Source organism: Harpia harpyja, chromosome 7, assembly GCF_026419915.1.
Source record: "Harpia harpyja isolate bHarHar1 chromosome 7, bHarHar1 primary haplotype, whole genome shotgun sequence".
Taxonomy (NCBI): Eukaryota; Metazoa; Chordata; class Aves; order Accipitriformes; family Accipitridae; genus Harpia; species Harpia harpyja.
The window spans coordinates 24,539,349-24,554,135 of NC_068946.1; the positions used below are offsets into that span (position 1 = coordinate 24,539,349).

Here is a 14,787-nt window from a genome sequence, read left to right on the forward strand (position 1 = left end):
TGGTGTATTTTTATTCAACACTTCAGTATTTTGAACTAAAATTTGTCCTCTCTGTGCATGTTTGTGGAATATAGGAACAAAACCAAGTGCAGGCTCTGTACTACAAGAGCAATGGAATGTATACTTTGCCCATTTACTGCACTTACTGTCACACAGCTGTTCTGGGAAGGCCTATAGCAATAATATGTATACATCAGAAATGTGTTAAGTTTATTAAGGGGGGCAAAAAAAGAAAGAAATATACACTAGTACCTCTTTGGAAACCTATAGCTGTTCAAGAGGAAAATTCCTTAGCATGCTGCTTTTCTGCAGCAATAGACATATGATGAAAGCTCTTGGCCTGAAGAAACTGTTGTAGCAGCTGGGATTTACCATTCAAGGAATGGGCCAGTCCCACCATGTTTGTGAGCACTTTCTACTCCAGCAGGCAGAAGGAAAAAGAATCAATATGTGATGATTACCCTTATATAACGGGAATCATCACAAAGTATGCGAAGCTGGCTTTTCACTCGCCTGTATGGATCAGACACAGGTTCAAAAGTATTTATAAGAAGATAATACTTTTTTTACCTCACAGACTCTTTCCAGTATTGGCATCCATGAACTTGCTAGATGGCAATTTTGCAGAACTATCCATGTTCCTTCCTTCACTGCCTTCTCTATCATTTTCATGGCTATTGGACCTTGGCCTTGACCAAGTGACAGAGAACTAAGCTTTGTACCACCATATCCCTGCATATAGAAAGCATATTATAAGTAAGAACAATATGGCATAAATACACTAAACCTTCTAGTATGACAGTTCACATCTATATGTATTCTTGAAACAGTTAATGTACAGTATCTTTCAAAAACCAGTCTAAATCTTTTTTTCATGTCATTCCAGTTGACTAAAACCTTTTATCTATCTACCAGTGAAAAGCTCCAGCTACACATCCATTTAATCAGGAACTGTAAAATTCTGACAGTTTCAAAATACTCCTGAAAACAGTATGCTCTTTAAGGAGGTAGACCACCTACTATAAAACGCAGGATACTTTAGCAGCTTGGTGGCTGGAGACTTGAAGTATGTCTGTCATTCTCAACAGCACAGAATTCTGACAGAATAATAATCAGGAAATGCAAGAAATACATCTTACCAGAAAACAGCAACTTTCTAGTATTATAACAGTACTCTTCTACATAAGAACTAGTTTAGGCTGTTGGGAATTTTTTGTTTTAAATACCATAATAATGACAGTGAAAGCCAACAAAAATCCATATTTGAATTCTGAGGTGCAAATGCCACCCAAGACCCTAAGGTCCTATATTACTACAGCGTTTTTTATTAAGTAATACATTACACATAATGCTTATTAGAAAAACAATACCATTTTCAGATAAGATTCCTTAAAATGAATATTGAAACCATTATGGTTTTTTTCCATTTGAGAGTACACAAACTAATTAGTTAAATAGATCATGACATCCCAACATTATAAAATATGCCAAAAATATTTAACATACAATTACTTATAAACAATAGACAAATTATTCATTCCTAAAAACAATTCATCTACATTAATCAGTGCTTTGTGTTAAAGAGAATAATGAGATCAATTTTAACATGTTTTGGGGCAGTTAAAAACAGGTTTTTTAGCTTACTTTGCCACTTCAACTTTTACTTAAATAAAGGTCCTTCATAAAAACATATGCGTGTACACACACACACAAGCATCAACTATATTAAAAAAGTCTGGAGATATTAAAATACCTGATCATCAGCAAACTTAAGAAGGGCTGCCATGGGGTCGGCACCAGGAGAAAGTATAAATATCAGTGGTGCACAAGAATGACTATCAGAAAATGCTTTTGACAAATCAAATGGAGGTGGCTCAATAAATGGACGGCCCAGGTTGTGAATGATAAATTCCTGCACCATTGGTATTAGCTAAAAAAAACAAAAAAGGAAAAATAGAATTAAAGTGTCCTATTTTTTGTGTAAGCATTAACATATATTACTCTAAACATTTTAATATAAATTTCAAGGACAGTATTCCTGCATATAAAATTAGATACAAGTACAGTCCCAGAGAAATCAGTTATTTAGCATGTGTAAATCTAAGCAAAAAAGATGCTCTAAGAGGCTTGAAATTGGAAGTCCTATGCAAATGATCCTTAATCTCATTTCTGTCACCACATCTGGACAGACTAATGTGCTGGTATAGGAAGCCGGATTTTTTTCGGCACTTGCTCCATCTGTATTTTGGAGGGGATTTCAATTTTCAAGTCTCATAATGCAACACCTTTCAAATGTGTCAAGATCTTGGCTTAGAAAACTGCTGTGAACAGCAGTCTTGTACACACCAGAGTTTAAACTTCATACTGAAGTTAATTGGGCTCTGTACCAAAATGACAAACAATTTATAAAATGACAGCTTAATGCTTTGATCCTGTAAACCCTTACAGATATAATTCTTTCACCATTCATTCTATCTCTGGACACACTCTAGAATATTTTACAATAACGACCTCCCCTTTAAAGAAATGCAACAGTATTTGCAAACGTGATACTAGGATTTAATCTCTGAACATGAAATTCAAGAAATGCTAAAGGTTTCAAATAGCAATGTTAATTCAACTGTTTTGGTCACAATCAGTATAATATTTTTTAAAATTTTATGTGTAAAATTGCTGTATTCATAACTAGAGTTTTTAACGTGCATTTTTGACATTTCAGTTATAAAATGTGTAATTTTCATGCTGCATTAGCATAGGTGCTTTCAGTTAATGAATATATAGTGTGACCACGTACACAGAATGTGACACAGGGGAAAAAAAATTCCAGTAGCTTCATTTCTCTTGATTGTCCTGCTCATAAACTCACCTGTGTTTTTACTTACTTTAAAACTTACTCTGCTTTACAGGTGCAATGTGTCACCAATTAGTATAATGCCTTAAATTTGAGAGCAGGAGAGAGGCTCTGGGCTATGCTAATTGCAGGCTTTACAGATGGAGATGCTCTTGAAAGAGCTTTGTTTGGCTTCCAAGCTCTTGAGTGATTTTAAGGATATGTATGAATATGAGAACCGTTTAAAAACCTTCACAAACTGGCCTTTTATAGAGAACTGCAAGTGCACTCCAGAGAACGTAAGTCTGAAAATGGATATTTTAACTATGCCTTATTTTTTATGTACTGTGCCTGAATGTGAAGTCATTGTTAAGTATATTCATGCTCAAGAAGAGTTGTGAACTTCTGCTAAGCCTGAAGATGAAAAGTTGAATACTCCAACTTTGCTCTGTGCCCTGCTCAGAAATACTGTAGTAGGATGACTAGCTTCTGCATGATCAGTTCACTAGTCTAGTTACAGAATTTAACATAGTTACTTTTCTTGGTTTCATTTTTTTTGTTCTTGTCACTTAAAAGTTAATTTCTTGTATTATGTAGTCTCCCTGATTGCAAATTTTCATTCATAAAAAAGAAGCCTGCATTAGAAGAAACAAGTACACATCCAGCAAGAAGGATGAAGTAGCAGAATGATCACTACTTAAAATTCAGAAATTAAAATTATTTACATTTTAGAAAACTTAATGTTTATGTCCCTGCAGGCTTTGACTTGAGCATTAAAAAAAGTCCACGTGACTTCTACATTGGCATACACATGAAATGTCCAGGCTGGATCTCAGACGAGTCATACTGCAAGAGTTATCTGAGAAGGTGTGAAGTTTGATAACTGAAACAAACTTAATTTTTAGTGTTCTGACCAGACGTGATTCTAAAACGACAGGAAAACATAGAAGTTAAAGCTGTAGCATTTTACTCACATAAGTTATATTTAAAAGTTCTTTATGTCCATGGTTGTATGCTATGTTCTTTCCCTGAAAATATTCTTTAAAGTCCTGGCTATGGCAGGTCTCATGCACTGCTACTGAAATAGCTGTGTAGCATGGCATCTGCTAAGAGTTATCTGGTAGAACAAAGCTACTCCAGTAGCCTGCAGATACCACAGCTATGCAGAAATCTGTTTACTACTTGTAGCCTATTCCTTGTTCCTCTACTAGTTGCTTATTTACCTGCTTGCAGTCCTCACCCTTAAAATTTATTTTTCAGCCCGATCTGTGCTGACAGACATTGTGGGGAAAGGCATTATTTGCAAGCTCTCAGAAACAGTTTGCTTATGTGAACATGAGCAGTGTGTTGGATGAGGCTCTAAACTTCTAAACTGTCACCTGCAGATGGCAAAGGCGGGCTTTGTCCACTGTCCAAATGCAAATGAACCAGACGTGGCAAAATGTTTCTTTTGCTTGATAGAACTGGAGGGCTGGGAACCAAATGATGACCCATGGTAAGCACAGATGTAACAATGTTCTTGAAGTATTCCTCCAAACTGCTTTGACAACATCCCCTTACTCATTATAAAATTACCAATTTCTCTGTAACAGTTCACAAAACTGAAGCCTACTGGAAGTTTATCTTACCCAGTAACCCTGAAATAGTTCACCTAGCTTTCATCTGAGATCCACTAAAATCTATTTCATATGTTTTCTGTATGACACTTCTTCTACTGATAGACAGGTGAAGTACTGAAGAGACCCGTCTGTTCACATTTCTTCATCTCTTGAAATGTAGCTTTCATGCGTTTAGTATCTGTTCTTATTGTGGGTTTATGTTGCAGGGAGGAACACACCAAACGTCACAGCTGTGACTTTTTATCCCTTACTAAGCACTTTGATGACCTGACAATGGAGGAGTACTACATGCTGGAGATGACACGGCTGAGAACCTTCCTTGTAAGTATTAACCAAATAATCTTAGTATAAGATTCAAAGCTAGAATGTAGACAAGAACTTCCGTCTCTAAGATTTCCAAGCATCAGCAAGGAGTGATTATATAAGGCTAGAACATGACTTATGCTGAAGTAATGACTGACTTGCATTATTGGCTAAGAAATCTGCACCTAAACACTTCTCAGTGTAGCCTATTGCCTAGCTTTTGAAGGAAAACCCATTTCCTTTAGAAATGTTTTTCCAACAACTCATTCCAGCAGAAAAAATATCTTGGGTGTAATAATCAATCCAGAAAGCTCTACAATGAGTAGCTCTATCTTTCTCAGGAGGGATGAACAACACATGTAAAAAGACAAAATTTGACCAGACCATTGCTTCATGTGTCCAGTTTTATGTGTAAATCAGTCTAATTAAGCTTTCTAACTTTAAAGCCCATTTCAAATGTTTTACAGTTATCCAGTTTTACTCCTTCCCACTTCTGGGATTTCATGCATGCCATTGTGTTGACATATACAAAAGCACACAAAACTGAGCTGCTTCAACTAGTTAATCAAGAACAGCTGACCTCTGATAGATGACCCCTAATCCTATGGGTAGTAAGAATCAAGTGAACCAGATTCCCTGATGAGGCACACTAAAGGTTCTGCACCTTACTATTTGGTGGGTTTGCACAAGTAAGGTCTTTGCCTTCCTGATAATGTTGCATATCGAAAATATACCTGGTGACTGTCAAGGTTAAGTTCCCTATACAACAGAATCAAAAACATAAAAATAGGATCACATGCCACAGTAGGAGCAGTCTGATATCTTAAAAGGTGGACTAAGAGTGAAAAGATGATGTTGTTATCTAACCTGAACAGTGAATGATTTAGAGCAGTGTTCCACGGTACAAAAGGGGTCTTGGCCATAACATTACTTTATTTCCAAGTACAGCATATAGAAAACTTGAAGCAGCAGCTTCAAGTGGGGACACTTTGCCCCCAGGAATACTGTCACCAATAGTGTGGAGGGCTATGCACTAGGGCCGATCCAGAGCATGCTGCCATCTTGAAGCACTAATACCCTAATGCATCCTGAGAAGTGAGGTCATACCTCTTCACACAGAAGAAAAATCAAACTGAACTCTCCCTCCCTGATGTAATGTAAAATACAGCTAAACAGTAGGTTTGCAATTTACTTTAAACGTATACTAGACATACCGAAAAGTGGTTACTGAACTGAGCCCTACTGGCAAGGCTGGTGGATGAGTTTCTGAATCAAATAGGGGTATGCATATGAAATATCTGCCAAACTGCTCTGCATCAATCAGACAGAAGTATTACTGACCATAGCCACAAGTAGACTTCTAAGCTAGAATTAGTGGCAGACCAGTGGGTTTTTGAGGATCTAAGTTTTTAATGTAGTTGAACTAAACAGTTAAATTGCACAACTGAAAGTCTCGATCTTTTGCTTTGCTTTAAGTGCAAAACTGGCAGAAGCGTAATAAACTCTTTTGAAGAAGAAGTCACCGCAACTAGGCAGCGTCTTGTGGATAACTTTGTGTCCAAACATCAGTATACACCGCCGCTGCCAGTGCCTCTCCATCCTGATCCAACTGCCCAACATTCTGAAAGCTCATACTGTCAGTCAAAAAAAATCCAGAAATGAAGTGTGAAGTTTGACTCTAAAAGTTTCTCTTCTTTATACAGTTCAAACATTCACATTTTTATCTGAGTACTAATATAAAGCTAAACAGCTGTGCAAGGAAATGTAGAGAATTCCTTTCATAGGCTCTCTGGAACAGAGGTCCTAACTGTTTATACTAACTCCTATCTTTCACAATGTGCTTATCATTATGGCCAGGTGTGGACTAATAGTGCCACTAACCTGTGAATATATGAAAAATGTCTAAGCGAATACTTGTGTTCTGGTTTTTAGTAGGTTGACTCTTTTGGAATAAAGATTCACAACTGTGAGCACCTATTGTGATCTGTGCCACATTCAAGCCTTACAGCTAGACAAACTCAAATCAGAACAGTTCTGCTTCAAAAAACTTCCCATAGAAAAAAATGGATCTGTGTGTCTGCAATAATTGCTACCTTTAAGCATCTACATTATCTACACTCCTGCTTACCATTAAATTATCTTCCTAGATCAGACAAAATTTACCATAGTGACATCCATCAAAAAATTTACATAAGCAAAAATAGCAGGTGTACTGAAAAAAAAGTCACAAGGTTTGTAAGTCTCAAGGAGGAAGAGCTCTGGGGATTTTTGGTGTGTACACAAACTTAAAAAAAAGCTAAAGGCCTACCCTTCTGTTTTAAAAAGTTTTTTCATTATAATTTCAAACTTTTTTTTTTTTTGAAATCTCATTAATCCCTATTTTCCTTTATGATAGACTGTTGTAGAATGGTTATAGTCAACCATTCAAATGCATACTTGCAAATACTTTTGGTTTCTAAGATGGACAGACCTTTTTGAATAAGATGAAAGTTTTGTACATACTTTGTCAGGCCTCAGGCAGCGAATGATAAGCATCCTTTGGAACTGCCCCAACTTGTCTTGCCACTCTGCAGGAAAATCCTCATGCTGGGGATCCTAAAAACATATGTATTTCAACATTCTTTAAAGCATTTGTGAATTACCTATAGCAAGAGTAAATTATCTTTTAACTTGACACATCAATCCATGATGTATTTTTTCTTAATCTACAGAAACGGCATTGACATGCTTAAAGCTTTAAAAATAAATAAATAAATACATTTTTATCTAAGAAGCTTCTCTTATAGCAGAGAAGTTATAGTAATTTTTAAGTGTTTAACAGACAATAACCCAAAGTTTTTCTCTAGAAAGTGGAGAAGGAATGAGGTGGAAGAAAACTGAAAATGTACTTTACCTCCCTCTTTCTGTTAGAACTCAATTATGGTGTCAGTCTTTAGTATTACAATGATAACCATATAATCAATGACAATCACATTACAGTATTACATGATAACTGAGTTAGGTTGCATCTGAATGCAGAAAATGAGTGCAGGAAAACAAGAATCAGAAAATTAAGTCAAACAATACACCAGAGAACTTAGTTTGTAAATGGCCTATGAATAATCCAGCTGTTATTTTGTTATTGCAGTTATCAGATTGGGAACAGCAGTCTGTGTGGCAGGTTAACTTCTTATTAGACTGAAGTACAGCACCAGCTGGGTATGCCTTTTTGGAAACTGGTATTACAGCTCTGCTTGTAAGCCTCTTAGGCTTGCCTGTAGAGGGTTGGGCAAAGAGGTATGCAGACAGACCTGCACAAACTGCATTCTGAGCAAATTTGATTTAGCAAATCAAATCATAATGGAGCTCATGTTCTGCTAAGGATCTGGAGCCTGGGTCCCTCCTTCCCCAACTTCTAGGCACTTAGTTTCAAGTCAGAACCCAGAATGCTGCATTATATTAATATATGGGAAAAATGGGTACCTCAATGACATCTATAACAGCTGTTGAAGAGTTCAGCTAAAAATTTGCAAGTGTTGTAGAAAACTGAGTGAATTAGGAAACAGAGTGAAGGTTGCACTAAAGACTCCACCGAGTTGTGCCACTGTGCCGAAATCTCTTTACTTCTCTATGAGAAGAGATGCATCAGTAGCTTTGAAATTAAGTCAGCAAGCTAGAGGAGAACTGAGTTTCAGTCCCTACTCCAAGATGTGCAATACAACTTTAGATAAAATACAATGAATCCTTGAATTGGGGAGTTGAAGTCAGGTCTCCCCTACTTTTGGAAGCAACCTGATCAACAGTATGAGGAGAAAAGTGCATCTCAAACTCCGTTGAAAAACATTCATACTCCGTGTATGGTTGCTGATGACAAAGTGGCTCAAGCAACACTGATTTTGTGCCCTCTCTAACACACATGCATACATGCATGAAACTGCCCTTCATTTAAATTTGTGTATCACTGACAAGACAGAAAAAAGAGCTGGTTGCATGTTACTGGGGATAAACTATACTGATAAAAAAAAATACAGCTATTAAAAAGGAATATTCCCTAAGACCCATTAACTAGCATTTTTGAAATTCTAGTGCATTCACATGAAAGTACTAGTATTAAAGCTAGATAGGTAACTAAAATGTTTTCACAAAAGTAAAAGGCATAGCAACTCTTCTATATCAGGACAGAGATAGATAATGCTATTCCTTTTGATCTAGCACTCCAGGTTCAGTAACTGAATGTTCCTGGCTTCAGTGTTACTGTTTATTAGATTCTTTATCAGTTAACTGATGACCTGATACTATAGACCTCATTTTATTGAATACCACTTAAATGAAGGAATTTCTGTTTATTTCAGTTTGACTGCGTGAATTCTCACATAACTATCACACACATCTTGAATCTTTACTCTGAAGGTCAGCACCTTTCATTTATATTAGGCATTGCTTTAAAAAGCTGTAATTCCAAAGTACGTAATGAAATAGTCCCCTCTCTCAATCTCTTTTTCAAATGTCATCATTTCTCTGTTAATTTTCCAAGCGACTATCTCCCAAAGAAGAACTAAAGCCTTCAACTTGCTGTATCTTTCTGTAAATGCCCAATAAAAGCTTTATCTCTGCTATTTGCCTGTTTCCTGCAATCTGGACAACTGAAGGAGCTGCAGCTGCTTAGTTTCTTTAATGTCTCTCATCATACACTTATGAGCATTTCCAACCAAAAATCCATTCTTTTCCTCTCTGCATACTTTCAGCCCATTTTTTAAATAGAAAGGATTTCTAAATCCTTGACATTTACAATGAATAAAACATATAATTAATCTTTTTGAAACATGTGTAAGAAGTCCTGAGTCATTTGACTGAATATTGGCAATAAATTTTCATCATTTAAGTTAACAGTGAGAAAAGTGGTTAATGGACTAGCACAAATGGACAGTATTATCTGAACATGGAAGTGGTTATGGTCAGATGGTGCAAGTAGGAAAGAAGGATAACTTTTTTAATCACTTGTTCAGGAGGTATGTGTATGATGAGCACTTTGCATATCAAGAAGCAGAACGGGGGAGTATGATCAAATAAAACAAGGTGTTAACAGTAAGATTAAAGATGAAGCAAGTGCCCAAATGTGGAGTGAAAATCATCTGAAGAGCTTAGATTTTAAGGAAACAGTGATGAAGGCAGATAAAGACAAAGTCAGTCATTAATGCATATACCAGGTCACTGTGAAAATATGGAATCACAGGTCTCCCAAATCCCATTCTAGTTTCTCTGCATGGCAATAATTGGGGTTTTTTACACTTATCCAGGAAAGCAGCATGCTACATGATAGCATGAAAAGGCATCCTCAAAGCACGGTAAACAATGTATAGACGGGCAAGGGACAGTGGTTGCCTTAAGTTTAACCAATTTCACTATTACCTTACCACTCCAAGTTTTCTTGCCTTTTTTCTGTCCAAATTCAATTCAAATCATGACTTGCTATTCAGAAGCCACCTGACAAATTGGCAATAATCTACTACAACACACCATTTGCTTAAATGTTTACATTCATATATGTAAGAACATACTATGTAAAATGACAGCACTTTCTTTTCCCTGAGTAAATATTTTCAATGTGTTAATTAGCTTATGAATGCAAGCAATCAGGAATGTTAACATACCAAGCTGTCATATACCAATTTCCATCCATCCTTCAGTCGCATAAAATCCTTACGAATGTTTGTGAAGCATGGCAGATCTTCTAGTCGACAAATTTCATCCCATGATTTTGGAGGAAGCCAGGTACATGGATTAGAAAAAGGATTGTCCAAACCTATGCCTCCAGTCAACAGAAATTTCCACTCATTCTCATTAATCTACAATTAAAAACACTGCTCTCAGGACTAAATAAATAAAATATAATGGTTTCAGTACATTATGTAGGAAATCAATACATTTATCTGAATTCTTGCATTAGTTGAAAAAGCTTCTATACAACTACTAAAAGCTTATTTCCAGAGTATTCAGTGTCTGGTTTTCAGTTAAACATGAATTTAAGGAATCAAAAAGCCTAAGATATGAGCCAATATAAAGATTCATCTGCATTCCTAACCTGGGGAATGAATCAGTGTTAACTGATTAGATTTTTAGACCCATTCTTCAAATCCCAAAATGTGGAAGGAAAAAAAATACTGGACATATTTCAGGGAACCATGCATTTTGCAACCTTTTCCTATAATGCAAGTCTAAATATGAAAAAGAAGTATCAGCCTATTACATATCTCATTCCTTTCTCAATACTCCTTTATCACAAAATTTCTTTGATGACTTAAATTTGTAAATTGAAGTCCCTGTAAATGAGAACAGCGTCCCATGATTATTACTGTCAGCTCTTGAAAGAATTCACTTCTATGTATTCCCCAACATAAAAATTTCAAAAGTTTCTAAAATTTTAAATGTTTCCTTATTACACTGAAACAAACAACTCCAAGCAACCATAAGTACTGTTTTGCAGATAATATGGTTAAAATGCGTGTATTTCATTATGAATTTAAAAATCCTGTAAAGAAATATTTTGTAAAGAATTACTAGAAATTAATAGAATTCAGCTGGTACAAGTGTTTGATTTTGAGGAATTCTATGCAAAAATAAACAGATTTAGCACCTTAAGTGAAAAAGATGAGTAGTTTCTTAAATCAGTGGTTACAATTCATTTTTATATGCTCTTAGAACTCGGAATACATTACAGTAAAATTTTATAAAGTGTTCACTAAGAATAACATAGGCTGGGTTTTGGTTTAAGTAATGTTTAGAAAAACTGTTATCATCTAGCTCAGTTTTGCCATACCTTTTTGTTATATATTTATTTTCTTCTGGAGAATCTTTTTCAATGCTTATAATTGCTTATTAAAATGAAAATAAAACACCACAAAATTGAGGCTTAAGTAATATAATTATATATAAACTTATTTTTCTATTCTTATCCTATATGTTCCTATTACTGATAGTTTGTATATGGAGTTTAATATTTATAATATCAAACTGCAAATTATTTTTAATTACTGACCAATCTTTCATGTTTCAGGAGATTCACAGTTAGACAAAAAGAGAAGAGCAGCTTGTCCTTTTCAAAGAGGGAGCGACAGACATTGACATAAAGTGAGTAAGTAAAATGATCCTTAAGAATCTTCAACCTACAGGTGTTGGAAAAAGAACAACCTTCTATTAATAGCACTCTAAGGAGTGTGGACTCTGGAAATGTATTACAAACCACTTAGATCTCCTTTGTTTTCTGGTCAGTTACCCCAAAGCAATCATTAAATGCATGTACCATTTTGTGAGCAAAATAACATAAAAAACATTTAAGTACAATTACATCTTAGTAATACATGATTTTCAGAGGAAGTGAGAGGTCCCTTTTGGGAGGGGCAGAAAAGAGCAGCAATTTTAAAATTCATTATGAATATAAATACCAGGGCCAAAATCAAAACAGTCCATCTTTAAAGGTTATCTGAAATATGTTTCCCATACTACAGAGTATTTTCCTTAATACACTACAATACAAATATATTTAAAACACTGTGATTTATTATTAATAATTTCCTTCACATAGAAAGCAAGGAGGCCATCTATTGTTTTACAAAGGTTTAAGTTTGAATACCTAGTCAAAATAAGGAAAAGTCCATTTGGGTGGTTAGAAATGCAGTGTCTGAATTTGCACAACTACTTCAAATACTTCTTTCAAGATAGTAACAAAGATGTGGAGAGGTGCTATAGCTTTTTTTCCAACTACCTAGGTCACCAGTCCCTTGGCAGGGAGCTACTTGAAGGGTATTCCTGCAGTTCAGACACAGTGATCATTCAGAAACCTAAGTGTGATCTATTATAATTGAAAAGCAGAAAGCTTTTGACAGAAGATCAAGATTGAGAGCAAGCTGTGTTGTTTGATCTGTGTCTGCTTTTCAGTCTTGTGTTTCAATCTGTTTTTGTGTTCTTCCATTCAGCTAACAAGAAATAGACCATTTTTAATAATATTACTGTAATATATAAATGCTGCTCTTTTTTTTTTTTAGCATTTTAAGTCCTTTCAAAATTACTGATTCCTCATCAGTTAAACGGATATACAAACAATTTATACACAAAATACTGACACAAAGATGGCCATGGGACAAAAAGTAAACTCTTTTCAAGTTACAGAAGTAACATAGTTTGCATGAGAAAAGAATGATTAAAAAAAAAAAAATCTCAGCACAGACCCTGTAGTAAAAAATGGCTGACTAGTGAAGACAGACTAACACAGTCCCATGTGAATTATAAATTCACAGAGAATTTTCTGTGAGTCTGTCTTCCTCTGCCTTCACTGGGCAAAATTATCAAAATGGGCTTACACCAATCATTCCCTGGGAATGCATACTGTCAGCTGGGATTCAGGTCCTGTATCTTTATATTTCTGCTGTCAGAAAGGTTCTGAATCAAAATGAGATTATGTTATTTATTGCTTACTTTAATTTAGGCACACAGGCATACAGGGTATTTTTGAGATATAAAAGAGTAAGATTTAAAGTCAAAGAGCTAGGTTTATAGAACACACATCGCATTATTGCTAAAAGGCTACCTTGAATGTAGTTTCAAATATACCAAAATATTAAACCCTGACTTAAATGATTAGTAGCGATATCTTTGATAAAACAGTTATGCTAGACTTAGATTGCCCAGACCTTGACTAAATTCTAATGAAAAAATAACCTTCATGACCAGTATGCCACTAAACTGAACACTACACATTAAACACTACCTTAGCAGGCACTACAACTTACTTGTATAATAATATGGACAGTAACGGATAATTCAGAAATTCCCATTTGCAATATTAATTAGAAAAATTTTCTGTATACAAACTGGGAGAGTAGTTTCCCTCTCCCATTCTTTGTTCATCTGAGGAACAGGCAAGTAGCTAAGTAACAGAAGAAATGCTCTGTGATTTGAAGATCAAATAAAGCCACTGAAGTAGAATTTAGTAACTGATGTGATAGAACACTGAAAAACTTTCTTTAAACAATCTCTGTGTAGATAATTCGCTTTAAAGGGTGTATTTTGAATAAGCCTAATGTGAGCATAATAGTGAGGTCCATCACATGCAAAATAAATTCAAGTCATTAAAGATTGCATAGTTTCTCCTGTTCTCATGAACAATCTGGAAGAGGGAGAAACATCTTAAGCATAAAACAAGAATCAAACTGAATTAAAAAAAAATAGTTGGGTTAATAATTACTGCCTTGCACCCTCTACAGCCAAGAGCCCCAGTCACAAGACTTCATTCTCTCTCACCAGTTGTGTGAAAAAGTTTCTTGTCTGTTTCTTGAAGACATACAAAGTCACTACATGAAACGAAATATAAAAACAAAGCAAGTGGACCATTTTTATCTGATACTTTTAACTGATACTTTCCCACACAACGTGAGGTAGCAATTACTAAATAGAAATAGTGGAATATGTTGCACTTGTAATATATTGTACCATTTTGTTTCTATGAATAAATTATTTTCCAGAAAAATATCTGACATATATACGTACAAAAAATATTTCAAAATACAATGCCTGAGACAATACACTTTGGAGAAATGACAGTAACGTTTCTGGAGTAACTATGAATATATCACCAATTACAAATGGTGAATTATCGCTCTTACCTTGTTTGTAAAACTTCGGATTGCTCCGAATTATCTATGGACATCATGAAAAGGTTAATAAACCACGTGAGTGAATACTGGTACATTGGTTCAATGTTGGCTAGATCAGCAATAGAAAAAAACAAGATTGACGAATAGATAGCAATAGCACGATAGCACATACGAGTAGCATCAATCTTCTTTTCTGTCTCTTCAGCTACAGCTTGCTTTTCAGAAATCTCATTGGCCAGAACTTTGGAAGAAGACAATATCTTGATAGCAGTTTCATCCTCCAAAATATTTCCTTCTGATGCTGAAAGAACTTCTAAAATTTTGTCTTCTATTTCTTTTAGTTGCCTAAAATAATATAGAAGATTTTTAACATACAAAAATTACAGCTGTTTTCTCTTAGTTTTAA

At 35.2% G+C, this 14,787-nt stretch overlaps 2 protein-coding genes across 2 annotated transcripts in view; one reads left to right on the forward strand and one right to left on the reverse strand.

Moving 5' to 3' along the window:
- DNAH7 (dynein axonemal heavy chain 7) overlaps positions 1-14,787 on the reverse strand; it is a 117,403-nt gene that overhangs the window by 10,379 nt on the left and 92,237 nt on the right. The window contains exons 50-55 of the mRNA XM_052793210.1: positions 14,391-14,726; positions 11,768-11,894; positions 10,383-10,577; positions 7,255-7,347; positions 1,754-1,930; positions 571-732 (exon numbers count right to left, since the gene is read on the reverse strand). Coding sequence (XP_052649170.1) covers positions 571-732; positions 1,754-1,930; positions 7,255-7,347; positions 10,383-10,577; positions 11,768-11,894; positions 14,391-14,726 — 1,090 coding nt within the window. The remainder of the gene's footprint in view (positions 1-570; positions 733-1,753; positions 1,931-7,254; positions 7,348-10,382; positions 10,578-11,767; positions 11,895-14,390; positions 14,727-14,787) is intronic.
- Positions 1,949-6,480, forward strand: LOC128144405 (baculoviral IAP repeat-containing protein 5.1-like). The gene is made up of 4 exons (XM_052793209.1): positions 1,949-3,129; positions 4,216-4,325; positions 4,656-4,770; positions 6,229-6,480. The coding sequence occupies exons 1-4, from the start codon at positions 2,992-2,994 to the stop codon at positions 6,412-6,414; spliced, it is 549 nt and encodes a 182-aa protein (XP_052649169.1). The 5' UTR covers positions 1,949-2,991; the 3' UTR covers positions 6,415-6,480.